General features: G+C 39.8%; 1 protein-coding gene across 1 annotated transcript in view; it reads right to left on the reverse strand.

Annotated features, from left to right (window-relative positions):
* Positions 1-2,503: 2,503 nt before the first annotated feature.
* tars1 (threonyl-tRNA synthetase 1) overlaps positions 2,504-18,007 on the reverse strand; it is a 34,221-nt gene continuing 18,717 nt past the window's right edge. Inside the window, exons 13-19 of the mRNA XM_059989445.1 lie at positions 16,017-16,154; positions 15,838-15,915; positions 15,654-15,754; positions 13,885-13,989; positions 11,951-12,023; positions 4,894-5,008; positions 2,504-2,972 (exon numbers count right to left, since the gene is read on the reverse strand). Of these exons, the coding sequence (XP_059845428.1) occupies positions 2,824-2,972; positions 4,894-5,008; positions 11,951-12,023; positions 13,885-13,989; positions 15,654-15,754; positions 15,838-15,915; positions 16,017-16,154 (759 nt within the window). The 3' untranslated portion in view covers positions 2,504-2,823. The remainder of the gene's footprint in view (positions 2,973-4,893; positions 5,009-11,950; positions 12,024-13,884; positions 13,990-15,653; positions 15,755-15,837; positions 15,916-16,016; positions 16,155-18,007) is intronic.

Raw genomic sequence — 18,007 nt, forward strand, 5'->3', positions numbered from 1 at the left:
TGGAGGTGTGGATTGCACTGCCTCGGAAGCCGGTGGAGGCCAATTCTCTGGATGCTTTCAAGAAGGAGCTAGATAGTTATCTGATGGATAGGGGAATCAAGGGATATGGGGACAAGGCAGGGACTGGGTATTGATAGTGAATGATCAGCCATGATCTCAGAATGGCGGTGCAGACTCGAGGGGCCGAATGGTCTACTTCTGCACCTATTGTCTATAACTCTCCATTTTCCAACCAATCTCTACATTCCGAATTATAGTCTAAACCAGGCATGGGCAAACTACGGCTCGCGGGCCATATGCGGCCCGTTAAGCTTTTTAATCCGGCCCGCAGAACTTGATGAAATTATATTAATAAACATTGTTAACGTTTTTTCCCCGCAATTCTGGCGTTTTCCAAATAGATGACACACTCTATATACATTTGTGGCGACCCATTTCCTGGCACATCCGAACCGGCTCACAATTAGCCAGCGTTCTGGCTAAGGGAGATGGCCTGCGGGGATTTGCGAGCACAGAGCTTTGGAGCCTCTGCGCAGGGGGGTAGGTTGAGGGAGGCTTAAAAGTGAGGCTGGGGATTTCGAATAAAGTTTTTTTCTTCGACTGCAGTTACTGACTCCGTGTCGTAATTTTAGCGCTGCATGTAGCACACCGCTACACATTGACCTTTGTTGAGGTGCAGCGTATTACTCCACATTTGCGCTTTACTCTTTGTTCGGCTCGACCTATTTGTGTGAACAGGCGTTCAGCGTCATGAACATCAACAAAGCCAGCCACAGATCCAAGTTAACTGACCAACACCTCAGATCCATCCTGAGAATCGCCACAACAAAACTAAATCCAGACTTTGATGCTCTGGCTAAAAAGGGAGACCAACAACACTGTTCCCACTGAAATTAAAAATAAGTTTCTTCGTTGTGTTATGTAAAAAATGCATTTGAAAATATTTTTTTCAATAAGCCTTACATGTTACATGTCATTTCTGTTAAGTGATGGACATGAGTAGTGCGCAGGTGCACGTACGTTCTCAAAATAAAAAATGTGCTTCAGATCAAATAACGCGCTCCGCATACTGGCGCGCTGTCACTGTTCTCTCCTTGTGCTGGTCGTTGTTGAGTTTTGGCACAGGGGACAATTGAATAAGAAGGAGCAGGAGAAGTAGACCTGTATCTCCTACCGTTTTTGAAATACAGACAGTCAGGAGGAGAGTGATGATGATAATATCTTGAAGGATAACAGAATTTTCAGTGCTTTAAAATAATGATTGTTACTATTAAAAAAAGCTGTATTTTATTCATTTAATTTTCAGTGTTTTAAAAGTTATTTCAATAAATAGCTAAATACCATGGGACTTCAAAGACAGATATTTTGTTGTAATGCATTTGTTCATTTTCAATTGAAATTAAAGCACATGTTTTCTACATATCCCATGATATTTTATTTTCTCTTATGAGGTGTATTACCAAAACACTCCGTCCATCTGCTCCTGGTCCGGCCCCCCTGTCAAATTTTAGAACCCTTTGTGGCCCACAAGTCAAAAAGTTTGCCCACCCCGGTCTAAACCCATCTATCGCAAGTCTTAAGTATACTTCTATTTTTAAATGATGCACAGTACTGTGCAAAAGTCTTGGGTTTTAAGATGGTATGGCCTTTACGGAACCCTGATTTCACCATTGTCGAGGCTGCCTGGGATTACCCGGAGAGACCGAAGCAAGGCAGACAGCCAAAGTCTACAGGAGTGCTAAGATGCTTGTAACAACCCGCTAGCCAATTTTCTTATAAAGCTACACTACGGTGTATCTAAGAGAATTGATGCAGTTTTAAAAGACAAAGGATGATTACACCAAATACTGATTTTTTTTTTAAACTGTTTATTGCTCTTTATCATAAATTTTCTGATATTTAGAAACATTTCATTATTTTTGAAAGCAGCTTTGCTTTACAGAATTTTTTTTAAAACATATACCCAAGACTTTTTCACAGTACTGTGTATTACCTGACAAAACAGCATCTATCTGCAGGCAAGTCAACTGTATTTTCAGGAAGATAAAAGCCAAAGGTTATGAATAAGGAAACTATGTCAAGAGATAAAGTTTGCAAAAAAAATAGAAAACATATAGAGAACTGAGGACAGACGGAGTCCATCAAGAGAATAAACAATGTTTATAATGGAAATTAGGAAGTCAAAGAGGGGTCCACTGGTCCCATGACCTTTTAACATCTCAACTACCTTCAGCTGAAACACACCTAGCTTCCTCTAAAGCTGTGGGCGTTTATTAGGGTTACCAAAAATGTCAGCTATTCATGCATCACCATAGATGCTGCCCGACTGCCTCCAGTATTTTGTGTGTGTGTGTTGCCTGTTAACATCTGACACAAACTACAGACGCTGGAAATTCAAAATAATAGAAGATGCTCTAACAAATTCAGTTCTGGTTCTGACAGCATCCATGGAAGGAGCAAAGCTTCTCACAATATTCTCATCGTATCAGAAATATAAAATTGATCCAGGCACAAATTCATTTTACTGGACATTTTTGTCTACACTTAGTCCTGAATCACAAGAAATTTCATAACATGAACTTTAGGAAGAGAAGAAAAGGTCACATATGATTAAAGATGTTATTTTCAAAATATTTATGCAAGCTGCTGTCCATATACACAAATTGAAATTGGAAGCATTTAGCATTTAACATTTAACCCACATTATTGGACACTGATTGGTGCTGATTACTTCTTAATTGAATTTTAAAAGCTGAATTTGTTTTTCTGATCTCCCCAATAAAAACCGTTTGGATCCACACAGCTGAATGAAGGGGAAAATCTTCAGAACTCCTCTTCAGCATGTTTGGTTCTGGACCGTTTGTGCTGCAAAAGCCTCTCAATGGTTTCAGATATTGTGCGCTCCCCATGAACCTTGTTGTCTCGAGTACGTACATTGACCATTTCACTGCCCTTCTCTTTTTCACCAACCACTGAAAATGAAAAGTAATACAAATTTGTGATAATCTTCAATTATTAAAACATTAATCTTGGATTAAAACATTAACGTTAAGCTAAAACTGTGTTTTCTTTTGTATAGTGGTCATTAAACATGGATTGAAGGTTGAAAATTAATTGTGAAAAACAATTTAATGCACTCTCTCTACAATCCTCTAATGATGTTAAACATTAACTCTTGTACTTCAGTAAAAATGTAATAACTGATCCACACAGCGCAGATGCTTTCTGGTTTAAATAGACAACAGCTTGATATGGCACTCAGGATAATGACTGGTCTAAAACTAATTTCTGATTTAATAGTAACTGAAACAATTAAATGAATTTCTGAAGTACTAGTGCAGGCATCCAAATTATTAGCTTATTAAGATAAAACATCTATCCTTCAAAATAACAAAGAGCACTACTGTATAGGAACAGGGCCTTTGGCCCACAATGTCTGTGCCAACCATGTCAAACTAAACTAAACCCATCTGCACCATACTATATATATCACACCATGCCTCACAATGCAATCATAACTATAAAAGTCTCCAAATGTAGACAAACCAAAGTTTTACGCAACAGCAGAATGACTTTTAACAATTGTGTACGCCTTGCTACACTCACTGGGTTGCCACATTCAGGAAACTGTGGACATGCATCAACATACATCAACTCCTCTGCTATTTACTGTGTATGTTCCTCTTGCATTTGGACCTTCCAAAGTGCAACACCTCTCATTTGTCCAGATCAAATGCTTTTTGCATTTTTTGTTCAACTGTCCCTATTCTGTTGTATCCTTTAGCAAGACCATAAGACCAAGGAGCAGAATTAGGCCATTTAGCCCAACGAGTCTACTCCACAACTTTCCTCACTATCCTTAACACTACTAATTCTTAGGTTGCCTTTAAATTCACTATTCAGTCCAGTTAAAATTTTGCCCAAATCACTTGTATACATCACTGACAGAGGTCTCAGCAACACCGGTGGTGACAGATCTCTAATCAAAATACCACCCTTCTACCACTACACTCCGGCATTTATGGCCAAGACAACTTTGAATCCAATCTACCAGAAACTCCATGGATATAAATGTTCCTCAATCTTATGCATCAATCTACCAGGTAGTCTATCAAATGCTTTAATGAAGTCCATCATTAGCTGCAGTATGCAGTGCTGCATCTTCATTCGCACCCTTGAAAAAAAATTCAATCCTTCTAAGACATCATCACCACTACACAAAGCCATGATATCCTTAGTAAGTAACTGCTTTTCTAAATACAGGTAAATCCCATCCACAAAAATCTTCTGCTGTAATTTCCCCAAACCAATGACAAAAGGTTTACTGGCCAGTAGCTTACTGGATTACACCCTCCAATGCCCTTCTTAAACAAAAGAAACAACACTGCTACTGTTCAATTCACTGTTAACATCTTGGATTAGAGAAGATGAAAAGATCCCTAAGGAACATCAAGCAATCTCCTCTTATGAGGCCCTGGGGGCTTATCCACCTTATTGTTCTTCAAGAGACCCAAGTCCAATTTTACCCTGGAATATTATTCCCCTCCTCAGTCTTACTATCCTTCACATATAACTATTTTCCGTAACATAATCCTACATATATTCCACCTCTCAGATCTTCATTTTCCACCACAAAATTCGTTATTCTGACTAAAAACAACCACTCCTGAAATCTGTTGATGCAGCACCCTACGTCGTGTGGTGTCATTACCTACAGTGCTATTAAGGACAAAGAACTAAAGTTGCCGATCAGCTATAACCTAGCATGATAAAACTCCAAAAAAAATTAACTCCTGAAACAGAATATAAAGCTGCTGAAAGTTAACAGGACTTTCTATATCTCTTCACTCTCATGCCACTAAACCCGCTCCCTTTCTCTTCCACCATCCTTACCAAGAATAAAATTATATTGCGCAAGTTGTGCATTTCGGATCTTCTTGTTCAGCGTGCACCCTTGGTCGAGGTCAACGTCACTCATTAAACCGGCATTGTGAAATTGGTGCCGAACCTAGATGTTATATAAAAAGAATCGTTAGAGGAACACAAATTCTGAAACTAGGCTGCCTTGAATGGCTTGATTTTGTGATCACCTGAAAATTGAACCACTCTAAAAGGGTTTTAATTATTTTACCGCAAAATAAATTCCATATTCTGAGGTATTTGAAGAAATAATTTTTGGAAAGATCATGGAATTAAGAACTATGAAGAAATGACTTAAAAGCTTATGACAGACAATGTTCAAATTAAATGTCAGGACAAGCCTAATGGGCCAAATAGTCTGGCCCTAATTAGGTTTTTCTTAGGAAGTAATTGAAATGCTCACTAATTTCCACATCGTGCAAGGAAATCTCAAGTTTGTTTCACAGTATAATCTTCAAAATTCAAAGTACCTTAAATTCCGGTGTATAAGCCAAGAATTTGGCCCTAAACTTAGGGGGTCGGCTTATACAGACGGTGCCAACTTTGGAAAAACAAATACACGGAAGACAGTTCGTATTTATTGGCTGTTTTTGAGTCAAATACAAACGCTTATGAAATTTACACAAAAGATCTACAAAACATATTCTATTTTTCAATTTACTTGTAAACACTGTTGTCATCAAATGTTCAGAGCTTGAAACTCTCACACTTTTCATTATCTGACTCTCCGAAAATCATGTCCCATTCTTGAAGGCCTTCACAATGCACTCGGCCTTCATTTCCTCCGACTGCGCTACCCACACGCAAACTGTAGCTAGAGATGCGGCACTCATATGTCTCGCTGGAGTGAATGACTGACTTCTAGACATCATCCGTTTGTTCCACTGTCGACGCATGAATTCTTTGAATGGTTTGTTTAAACTCACATCTCGTGGCTGAAGCACGGACGTCAAACCACCGGGGATGACTGCAATGTCCGTATTTTCAGCTTTCAATGCTGCTTTTGTCTCACCTGACAAGTACACTTTGAACATGTCCCAGACAAGTAGTGACTTTTCCTTCCTGAAACCTTCAGGACTTTGACACCACACCTCTTTAACCCAGTTCAAGCAATGCGCTTCGTCCATCCAGCTGCGTTCTTGAAGGTAAACAACACCCTGCGGAAATTTTTCTTCCTTTGGGAATGTTTTCCTCTTAAAAATCACCATCGGTGGTAGTTTAGTCCCATTAGCCATACACGTTAACACAACAGTAAAATGTTGCTTCTCGTGTTCAGCTGTTTTGACAAGGATTGTTTTCTCCCCCTTCTGATTTGACAGTGCAGTTGCCAGCAAAATCAAAGAACATTGGTGTCTCATCCATGTTACCAATCAGTGAGAGCGGGTAAGAATGTGCCTTTCGATGCTTGATTACAAACTAATTCTCAAGGTCGCTTGGCAACTTCTGAGCAATCTTTGCTTTTTGTCTCAACGCAAGATCACGTCTATTCAAAAATCGGGTGCACCAACTTCACGTAGCTTTAAAATTTTTGCTGACCTCACAGCATTTTTTGGCCCATTTCAACGCTTGTACTCAAATCATTTCTATGGTAACAATGTATCCAGACGATCACTGGTGATTTACCCACTCTAAAACCTTTTCTTCCAGTTCTGGCCACTGGCATGTTTTCCTGCAGTTTGCACATTTCATCTTTGGCATTTCCCTCAGCATGTCCTCTGCCTTTCTCCACTCTCTCACTTGTTTCTCATTTACACTAAACTTCTTAGCAGCTGAAGAATTATTCGTTCCTTTAGCAAAATCAACAAACTTCAGCTTGAAGCCAGCATCATATCACATTTGTTTTAATCTTTTGTATATGGTGGACGCAAACTCAATACTGGGTACACACGTACTGATCCCGCCACCCCATGTTACGCTTTAACGAGTTTACGATGGGTGCTAAATGGTTTCACGGGGGTTACATTTCAGAGGATTCTTTTCCATTGGGAACCTAATCCAAAACTTCCCTCCCTGATTTATTTATTAAGAATTTGCTTATAACGCTCTACAATGTGTAGGCCTATTTTCTTAGCAGGTACTGGTTCACAGAATTTCCAGGTTCTGGATCCAGCAAAGCTGAGTACCAAGTTTGCGAGATCTTGTGATCTTTTCTGGTTAAATCAAAAACCTTATACAAAGGTAACAAAGGTAACATGAAAAAGTCACTTTTTAAACCTTGAAAATGGGGGGGGGGGCGTCAGCTTAAACACTAGAAATGACGGTAAATTTATTATCAAAGTACATCTATGTCACCCATACATAATTCTGAGAATCCTTTTATTACAGGCAAATACACTAAATACAAGAAACACAATAGCATCAATGAAAGATCACACCCGACAGGGTAGACAACAACCAATCTGAAAAAGACAACAAACTATGCAATACAAAAAAAAAGAAAAATAAATAATAAAAATAAGCAATAAATATCAAGAACGTGAGATGAAGAGACCTTGAAAGCTAATCCAGTTCAGTGATGGGCCAAGTGAAGTTGAATGAAGTTCGTTCCTCTGATTCGAGAGTCTGGATGGTTGACGGGTAATAACTGTTCCTCAACCTGGTGAAACAGATCCTGAGGCTCTTGTACCTTCTTCCTGATGGCAGCACCGAGGAGAAAACACGACCTGGATGGTGGGGGTCTTTCATGAGGTTTGCTGCTTTCCTATGACAGCACTCCATGTAGACTTTTCTTACCAGGAGCATTGGGTGTTTCCATACTAGGCTGTAATGCAACCAGTCAATATACTCTTCACCACACATCAATAGATGTTTGTCAAAGTTTCTGATGACATGCTGAATCTATGCAAACTTCTAAGAAGGTAGAGGTGTTGCTGTGCTTTCTTCATAATGGTACATAGTGCTGGACCCAGGACAAATCCTCTGATATGACAACATCAAGGAATTTAGTTACTGACCCTCTCCACTGCTGAACCCCCGATGAAGCTTGGCTCATGGACCTCCAGTTTCCTCCTAATGACAATAATCATCTCATTTGTCTTGCTGACATTGAGTAAAAGGTGTGGCACCACTCAGCAAGATTTTCAATCTTCCTCCTATCTATATCCTGATTCACCACCACTCTTGATTCGATCAAAGTGGTGTCATCAGCAAACTAGAATATGGCATTGGAGCTGTGCTTAGCCCCACATTCATAAGTATAAAGCAAGTAGAACAGGGCGCTAAGCACACAGCCTTGTGGTGAACTTGTGCTGATGGAGATTGTGGAGGAAATGTTGCTGCCAATCTAAACTGTCTGGGATCTGCACACGAGGAAAATGAGGATCCAGTTATACAAGGACGTATTGAAGTATAGGACTTAAAGCTTATCAATTAACTTGGAGAAGATGATAGTATTGAATGCCAAGATATAATTGATGAAGAGCATCCTGATGTATGCATTTTTGCTGTGCAAATGATCCAGGACTGAGTGAAGAGCGAATGAAATGGCAGCTGCTGTAGGACTGTCATGACAGTAGGCAAATTGGATCCAAATCACTTCTCAGTCAGCAGCTGATATGCTTCATCATCAACCTCTCAAAACGGAAGGAAGTGCTGGATGACAGTCACTGAGGCAGGTTACCACGTTCTTCTTAGGCACTGATACAATTGAAGCCTGCTTGAAGCAGGTGAGTACGTCCAAATGCCAAAGGGAAGCAGAGCTCTACAAACTATATAAAAGTACAGAAGGGATAAGTAGAGTGGCCATTATTGGGAGTAGGCCAGTGGCGAGAGCAGAAGCGACAGGTTCTGGCTCAGAAGACACTTCAGCTCAGAAGAGGTGTCAGCTATGCGTAAAACATCTGTTAAGGGTTCCTTTTTGCTTTCCCCCCCTCTTACTGTACCACTTAAATGGCTGTGGTGGTTTCTTCATGCCGGATGTTGTAGAACTGGGAGACCCACAATCTCCCAGAGGACTACATCTGCATGAAGTGCATATGGCTGCAGCTCCTTGAAGACTGTGTTGGGGATCTGGGGCAGCAGTTGGATAACCTTCAGCTTGTACAGGAGAGTGAGGAGATAATTGATCAGAGATACAGGGAAGGGGTCACCTCAAAGTTGCAAGAGGTGAGTAGCTGGGTGACTGTCAGAAGAAATGGAAATAGGCAGTTAGAGCAGAGCACACCTGTGGCCATTCCCCTCAAAAACAAGTATATCACTCTGGATACTCTTGTGGGGCATGACCTCCCAGGAGAATGCCATGGCGATCGGGTTACAGACACTGAGCACGGGTCCGTGGTGCAGTAGGGAAAGAGAGAGAAAGAGGCAGCAGTAATCATTGAGGACTCAGTACAAAAGAGAACAGACAAGAAATTCTGTGGACGTGAACGGGACACCCAGATGGTATGTTGCCTCCCAGGTGCCCGGGTCAGGGATGTCTCAGTTCGTATCCACAACATTCTGGAGAGGAAGGGGGAACAGCCAGATGTCCTGGTACACATTGGTATGAATGACAAAGGAAGGAAAAGCAATGAGGTCTGGAAAAGAGTATTTAAAAAGCTCTTTCCCTTCTCTATAAGAATCAGGACCTCCCGGGTAGTAATTTCTGAATTGCTGCCTGTGCCACACGCCAGTGAAACAGGATGATTTGGCAGATAAATGCGAGGCTGAGAAGCTGGTGCAGGGGGCAGGGGTTCAGGTTCTTGGGTAATTGAGATCTCTTCTGGGGGAAGTATGACCTGTTCAAAAGTGACGGGTTGCACCTGAACCCAATGGGGACCAAAATTCTCACGGGCAGGTTTGTTAGAGCTGTTGGGGAGGGTTTAAACTAATTCGGCGGGGGGAGTGGGTGGGAACTGAAGTGAAGGGACCCAGAATAGAACAGATGGTAAAAAAGTAAAGACAGCGTGCAGTCAGACTGTCAGGAAGGGCAGGCAGGTGATGAGACTTAGTTGCAGCCAACAGGCTGAGTATCAAATCATTAGGGATGCAGAATCAGAAAGGATAGCAAATATGTACTCAAGGTGTTGTATTTAAATGCACGTAGTACAAAAAAATAGGGAAGATGATCTTGTGGCACTATTACAGATTACATGTTGTGACCATCACTGAATATTGGCTTTAGTTAGGAGCTGAATATCCAAGGTTACACATTAAATCGGAAGGATAGGAAGGGAGGCAGAGGGGGTGATGTGGCTCTACTGGTTAAAGAATGGCATCAAGTCAGTAGAAAGACATGACATAGGATCGGAAGATGTTGAATCATTGTGGGTTGAGTTAAGAAACTGCAAGGGTAAAAGGACATTGATGGCAGTTATACACAGGCCTCCCAACAATGGCTGGGAGATAGGTCACAGGTTACAACAGGAAATAGAAAAGGTGAGTCAAAAGGACAATGTTGTGGTAGTCATGGAAGATTTTAAAATGCAGGTCGATTGGGAAAATCAGGTTGGTAATGGATCTCAAAAGAGTGAGTTTGTTGAATGCCCAAGAGATAGCTTTTTAGAGCAGTTTGTCATTGAGCCTACTAGGGGATCAGCCATAATGGAGAGGGTATTATGTAATAAACCGGACGCGAAGTAAAAGAACCCTTCAGAACCAGTGATCCCAATATGATTTTTCAACTTGAAATTTGAGAGGGAGGAAGCAAGTCTGATGTAACAGTATTTCAGTGGAGCAAGGGAAATTACAGTGATACAAGATAGCCAAAGTAAACTGGCTATATTTGAACAGCAGAGCAGACTCAAAGAGCCAGATGGCCCAATTCTGCTCCTATGTCTTATGGAAAGGTTAATGATAGCAGTGGACACTCCAGCCTGTTGATCGGCACAGGACTTTAGTACTCAGACAGGTACCCCATCTGGGCTAGATGCCTTCCATGGGTTCATATTCCCGAAGGATGCACTCATGTTGGCCTCAGAGACTGAAATCATAGAGTCATCAGTGGCTGTTTGTAGTTCATAAAGGTGCCTCCATGTTCTGATGGTCAAAGCGAGCATAAATAGCAGAGTTCACCTTGGAGTGAAGCTTTGTTATCACCTATGTCACTTGGTCAGAGATGAGAGCATTCAAGCACTACGACTGCTGTTGAGCATCCTTCAGTGATTTAAGTTTGGTCCAGAATTGCCACTTCATATGCAAGGTAGATTGTACCTGGACCCCTTATATTTAACATGATTACAAGACCTGAATCCCACTGGTCTAACCCTCAGCAGACTGCAGATCTCATGGCTCATCCAGGGCTTCTGATTAGAGAAGATGTGAATGATTTTGGGGACACACTTGTCTATGACTGTTCTTATAATCTTGAGAAATGCCAATAGATTTGCTTCCATTACTACAGGATTAATGCCCATCCAAGTAATATGAAGGCATCATAAATAATTTATCTCATTAGGCTAGGCATGGGCAAAGGTAACTATAGTTTTATCAAGAACTCCTACTGGAAAATCTTCAGTTTTATTTACAGATAAAGGGTGGGACAGGCCCTTCTAGCGCAATGAGCCACATGACCCAGCAACCCACCTGTCAAACCCTAAGCTAACTGCAGGACAATTTACAATGACCAATTAACCTACTAACCAGTACTGGAGAAGCAGCCAGAGAAAACCCATGCATTCACCACGAGAACATACAAACTCTTTACAGACAGTGCCGGAATTGAACTTCAATGCCCCAAACTGAAAAAGCATCATGCTTGCTGCTATGCTGCAGTGTCAGTGAAAATAAAATATCAAAGTTACTCCAAAAGCTCATCTATATATAGAATAACATAGTATAACAAGATTTCCTCATCAACTGATTCTATTAACTTTTACCTTAAACTCAACAAAATACAAAAACAATCTTGTAGTCTGAATAGAAAATCACAAGGAGTTATAGATAAATAAATCTTACAGACTACTATTGCTTTACTACAATGGAACTAACCTACTGCAACTCTGTTTGAAAACCCTAGTTCTTTTGCATTAGATGCATTCTATTAGCTCTCAACAGTTTATACACATCTGTCTCACAACATGGACAAATGAAAGAGCATCTTCCTCAACTTTACCTTTTGTGCATATTCTTCACACGTAGGTCCCACAGGTATAACCATAACTTGACGTGGAGACAGCCAGAATGGCCTGCAAGATTAAAAAGAATACAGTATATGTGAGAAAATAGTGTTATTTACTAAAGGAAATGTCACGAATGTAAGTAATGTCACTCTTTCAGGGAGGAAACCTTATCCTCCCAGAATCACTAACTTCCTGCACTGTTCAGTCATTTCTGCACTTAACTACCAGTGTCCAATATCTAAGCAATGGGCTAGATGAAAAAGCAGTTAACTATCAGATCAAGGAAACCAAGTGTTGTAATCATTAATTTACAAATGAATTAGCATTGCTAAGTTCTACTTTTATTACACCATCTTCCAGAAAGCCTCATAAATATACACTTCCATAATTCTAGCCATTAATTGCTACATTTGTATGCCTCAGGAAATACTAAAGCACGTGACAGCAAGCAAAATATTTCAGAAGCATAATCAAAGTAAATTATCCAAGTGCATATGTCACTACAACCCAGAAATTCAGATTCTCACAGCATACACAGCAAATCCAAAAAACACAACAGAATCAATGGAAGACCACACCCAGCAGGACATAAAAAACAATGTGCAAAAGACAACAAGCTATGCAAATACAAAGAAAAAAAAGTTAATAAAAAAAAATCCTCAGATTGAGCTAAGAAAAAATAAAATTAATAAGAAGTCACATTGTGACATAGGAAACGCGGTAGCCAACTCCCACCATCACCAATGGAATAATTACTGAATCATTTTGTTAGTCATGGATAAAATATTGGGTGGACTAACTGGAATATCTTCTTTACACTTTTCCAAAATAGTAACATGGAACCTCATATCCTCTTGACTGCATGGTTTCAGTTTAATATAACATCAACAATAAAGCATTTCTTCAATATAGAACTGGAGGCTCAATCTCGATTTTTATGTTCTAATTTGCAGTATTCTGACACAATTGCCATCAATCAAGTCACATTTGATACACCAAATAAGAAGATATATTAATAGCTTTTTTTTTTCTGATCTCAAGATCTCAGATTAAATGCAGCTACCTTTTTGATCTATTTTCTGCTTTTCATTTTTTTTGGAAAGGTATTACACTAAACCAGTAGAACTGGATCATTTCATTCCGACTGTTATTCAAAATGCCTTTTTTTAAAATTAGGAGGAAGCTTCTCTTAATCCTCTACAGCTCTTCATTATAAAAGCATTGTTTAAAAAAAAATTATTTTAGGAGTGATTACAACCAGATTATTTGGTATTCTGGATTTAAAAACTGGAAGAGATACTCATTTTGCTATTAACATATTTGGATTGCAAAATTTGTTCTTGTAACCATTTTGGCTTGGTGCAGAATAGTTAACCAATTTCCTCCTACAAGAGGCCACAGCTGAGCAAGTCCCAGACAACCCAAGGTCAAAGATAACTGAAAATGCTATCATCTTGTCAATAATAGTGCAGAAATTCCTGCAACACTAATCTAATCTTCCATTTAAGATCCACAGTACTAGGATCCTCTCAAATTCTACTGTCTCTCTCTCTCGACTGCATGCCAGCTGCGACACATCTGATTTTTAATCCAATTGGCAGACAAGATTCTATCATCAGGTGGCTGTTCTTAAAGGGGCTAAGGTTCCGCATTACTCATACTGCCAACCACCTTAAATTCAAAACTGAAAAACACTTCCTTTCACAATAATTAAGGGTAAGTGGATCGATCGCAGAGACAGAAATTGGATGACAAAAGTATTACATATATGTAACTAAAATATGAAGTGCATGCATCAATTTCAGACACAATTGATATTAAAAATTATATGCATACAAACATTTTTGAAAGCAATATATACTAAGAAATGTAAAATCTACTGCTCTTGATAGAATCAGAATGTAATGAAACTAGAAATGAATATTACCATTTGCCCCCATAGTTTTCAGTCAAAATAGCAATCATTCGTTCCACGGAACCCAGGATGGCACGGTGAATGATAACTGGCCTATTCTGCTCACCACCATCAGAACTGTGAAGTTAAGTGACACTATGTCAATACTTAGTCATTTCTAAAATATTATGCTTTACAGACCACAAAGACAAAAAATTAACCCATAAGGTTTGAAACTTAACGCAAGGTATTAATTATTTTCATCCAACTAGCAATCTATTGGGAGTATGTTTCAGGAGGTTCTCATACAGGTTGCTAAATCCTGTCACGATGCTTAAAGATGTACAGCACTTTGAACCGAACAAATACTGTTATGAAGTATGAAAAGGTATATTTTGGCAGAAGCCATAGTGCTGGGCGAGTGGAGATTCTAAAAAAACACAATTCAGTAAACACTTAAAATGAGAAAAGTGCTGAAATGTTAAATTCATTTGTACTGCACTCAATTGGTTAAGAACAGTGGAAATGCAGAAGACAGCAAGCGAAGATAACAAAGGATTTGGCTGATGATTACATCAACTGCTTTTATGAACATACTTGCAAATATTTACTTTATAAAAGTTGCAAATTTTTATCCTCTGGAAAAACTATTTTAAACTAAATCTCTCTGACTATAACAATTTTGCTCATTTTTATTCATATTGTTTTTGTAACAATATATTTCATCAACTGTGGTCAGAAACATGAAAAAGCAGACCCTTCTTTCAGGATTAGTTAGTGAAGTAATTAATTCTGATTTCCAGGCACCGAAATCAGAGAAATTATCCTTCCATTGCATAAGATTTTTGTCAGTGTTACGAATGAGGAGCAACTCTGATGGGCAGAAGGATGCAAAGTCGCCCCCCCCCTCCCCCACCTTTTGAGAATCCCAAAAATCACTATTATTTCGGGTCTGATACCCAGGAAATGAGAGAGATAAACAGCATGTCAGTAATGAGAGAGAGACAACGCAGGGATACACAAAGGTGGAATGTCTCCTCCTAACAAAAGCGGAACGGAACCACTGATTATTGCTATTGTCTCTTGGAGAAGGAATTGTGTATTGAGTACTGTTCTATTCATTGAAACCCCTCAGGGAAAAACCAGAGTGGTCTGGTTGAGGGATTGCATCGTCCCAACCTGATTGACACCTGAGACCCCGTGAGTGGGGATAAAAGTAGGGTCTGGGGAAACACCCCTCAGATGCACCAGGAGAGACGCTATGAGACCGGTAGGGGCTTGTGTGTGTGTCCACCCTTGCCTGGGTGACGAGTCCTCCACGGAACGGTCTAGCTAAAGGACGGAGATGGATCAAGATCGTAAAAGGAAAGTCGGCAAGTCAATAGCTGTTTCTATCTCTCCAAAAATTGCAACACAGTGATCAGCAACTACCACAGCCTGCATGAACTGAACTGAACTTTATATTTCCATCAGACAATTCATTATCCCCTAGACAACGATAGAGCTTATTTCTTATTGATTATTATTATACCCGCACTTTTAGGTTTAGTATATTATCTGCATATTTGCATTGATATTATTTTTGTGTATTTTTACTAATAAATACTGTTAAAAATAGTATCATCAGACTTCAACAGATACTCCTATCTTTGCTGGTAAGATACCCAGTTACGGGGTTCGTAACATCAGTAATAAAATTTAGATACTACCTCAGCAAATGTTAAGCCTTTATGGGTAGAGAACAAACAATCTAACATATACCATGCAAATAGACTGTTCATAAACGATGTATCGAAGCTTACCTCACATAAGTCAAGTTAAATCTGATTGGCAACTGAAAATCCAATTGAATTGTAGCACATTGATGATATCTACCAATAGCATCTTTGATTTTTATGTCAATCTGCAAGAATATTTTTAAATAAATTAGAAAACTTTCAGTACATATATTGAATACTTCTGATGCGATGTTCTGTTCTAAATTACCTTTGGCCCATAGAAAGCACCATCACCAGGGTTCAAAGACCATTTCTCACCAAAAGCATTGAGGCTGTTTTCTAGTTGCTGTTGGAAAAAGGTTATGCCATCACTGGTCAGATTAAAATATGTACAAGGAAACAACATTGAACATATCAGTGTCATTGATTACATGCAAGATCACATACCTTCTCAGCAGTGTTCCACACTTCAATATCACCAAGAAATTTCTCTGGGCGAGTGGAAAGCTCAAGTTTGAAAGTAAATCCAAAAACATCATAGACAGCATGCAGAAAGTCCAGGCATCCCTTAATCTCTGACTCAATCTGACAGAAACAAGAATATTACAATCGACATAAATATCATTAGCATAGGTTGGCATTGAAACAATGACATGATGAATAAAGGTTATGTACTTTAGGATCAGTCATGTTTCCGTTTTGTATAAAACAACATCAGTAAATACGTAATTTACTCTTACAGAAACAAATTTAACAATTCCAAGTTATGGAGACTTTGAAAACTTCTAACGTACAGGGCACCTCCTCATCTGCAATTTGAACTGGCACATCAAAAACAATTTTGCAATACCATGTAAAAACTCATATCTATATACAAGTACATATATTCATCTTCAGTTTCGATCATTTACCTTCCAATTCAAGGAGCTCCTTGCATGTTGTCAATGGCAAAAGTGAAACAAGCACTAGTTCATCATTTCAAAATTCAAAGTACAGTTTATTATCAGAGTACATACATGTCACCACATAAAACCCTGACATGCTTTTTCTGCTGGCATACTTAGCAAACCCCTATAATAGTAACTGCAAAATGTAAACATCAGGAACTGTGAAATGTGATCAACCTATGCAAACACACATACAAATTAATAGCAAAAAACGAGCATGAAATTACTGGACAAGAGTACTTAAATGAGTGTAGCTATCCCTTTTTGTTCAAGAGCCTGGTGGTTGAGGGGTAGTAAATGTTCTTGAACCTGCTGGTACAAGTCCAGAGGCATCTGTACCTTCTACCCAATCACAGCAGCATGAAAAGAGCATGGCCTGGGTGGTGAGGATCCTTTCTATGGCAACGTTTCATGCAGACATGCTCAATGTTTGGGAGGGTTTAACCCACGACATACTGGGCCAAATCCACTACCTTTTGTAGGATTTTCCACTCAAAGGCATTGATGTTCCCATACCAGGCCATAATGCTGCCAGTCAGCACACTTTCCCCTGCACATCTGTAGAAGCTTGCCAAGGTTTTCAATGACATGCCTAATCTCCACAGACTCCTGAGGAAGTAGAGGCACTGTCGTGCTTTCTTCACAATAATATTTATATAAGGAATCCAGGACAGGTCCTCTGAGATAGTGACAGCCAAGAACTTAAAGTTACTGACCCTCTCCACCGCTGATCCTCTGATGATTACTAGTGGTCATCATACTAGTGGTTACAGTGGTCCATTACTAGTCATGGACCACTGGTTTCCCTCTCCTGAAGTCTACAACCAGTTCCTTGGTCTAATTGATACTGAGTGAGAAGCTGTTGTTATTACACTACTCAGCCATGTTTTCAATCTCCCTCCTGTATACTGATTCATCAGCCCCTATGATACAGCCCTCAACAGTGGTGTCATCAGCAAACTTATATGTGTTGGAGCTGTACTTAGCCACACAGTCACAGGTGTAAAGCAAGTAGAGAAGGGAGATAAGTACACATCACTGCAGTGCTCCTGTGCTGATGCTTTTGCTAATCCGAACTGACTGGGGTCCACAAATGAGGAAATCCAGGATCCAACTGCGCGACGAGTTGAAGCGCAAGTCTTGGAGTTTACAGATTAGTTTTGAAGAGATGATGATGTTAAATGCTGAGGTATAATCGATAAAGAGCATCCTGATGTATGCATCTTTGCTGACCAAATGTTTCAGGGTTGTGTGGAGTCAACAAGATAGCAGCTTCTGTAGACCTGTTGCTTTAGTAGGTGGAATGGAGCAGATCCAAGTCACCACTCAGACAGGAGCTGATATGCTTCAACACTGGGCTTCCAAAATACTTCATCACTGTGGATACAAGTGCCACTGAACAACAGTCAGGTTGTCACGCTCTTCCTGGGCACAGGTACAATCGAAGCCTGCTTGAAGCAGGTGGGTACCACATACTGTCGAAGTGAGAGG

The sequence above is a fragment of the Hypanus sabinus genome, chromosome 14 (genome assembly GCF_030144855.1).
Source record: "Hypanus sabinus isolate sHypSab1 chromosome 14, sHypSab1.hap1, whole genome shotgun sequence".
Taxonomy (NCBI): domain Eukaryota; kingdom Metazoa; phylum Chordata; class Chondrichthyes; order Myliobatiformes; family Dasyatidae; genus Hypanus; species Hypanus sabinus.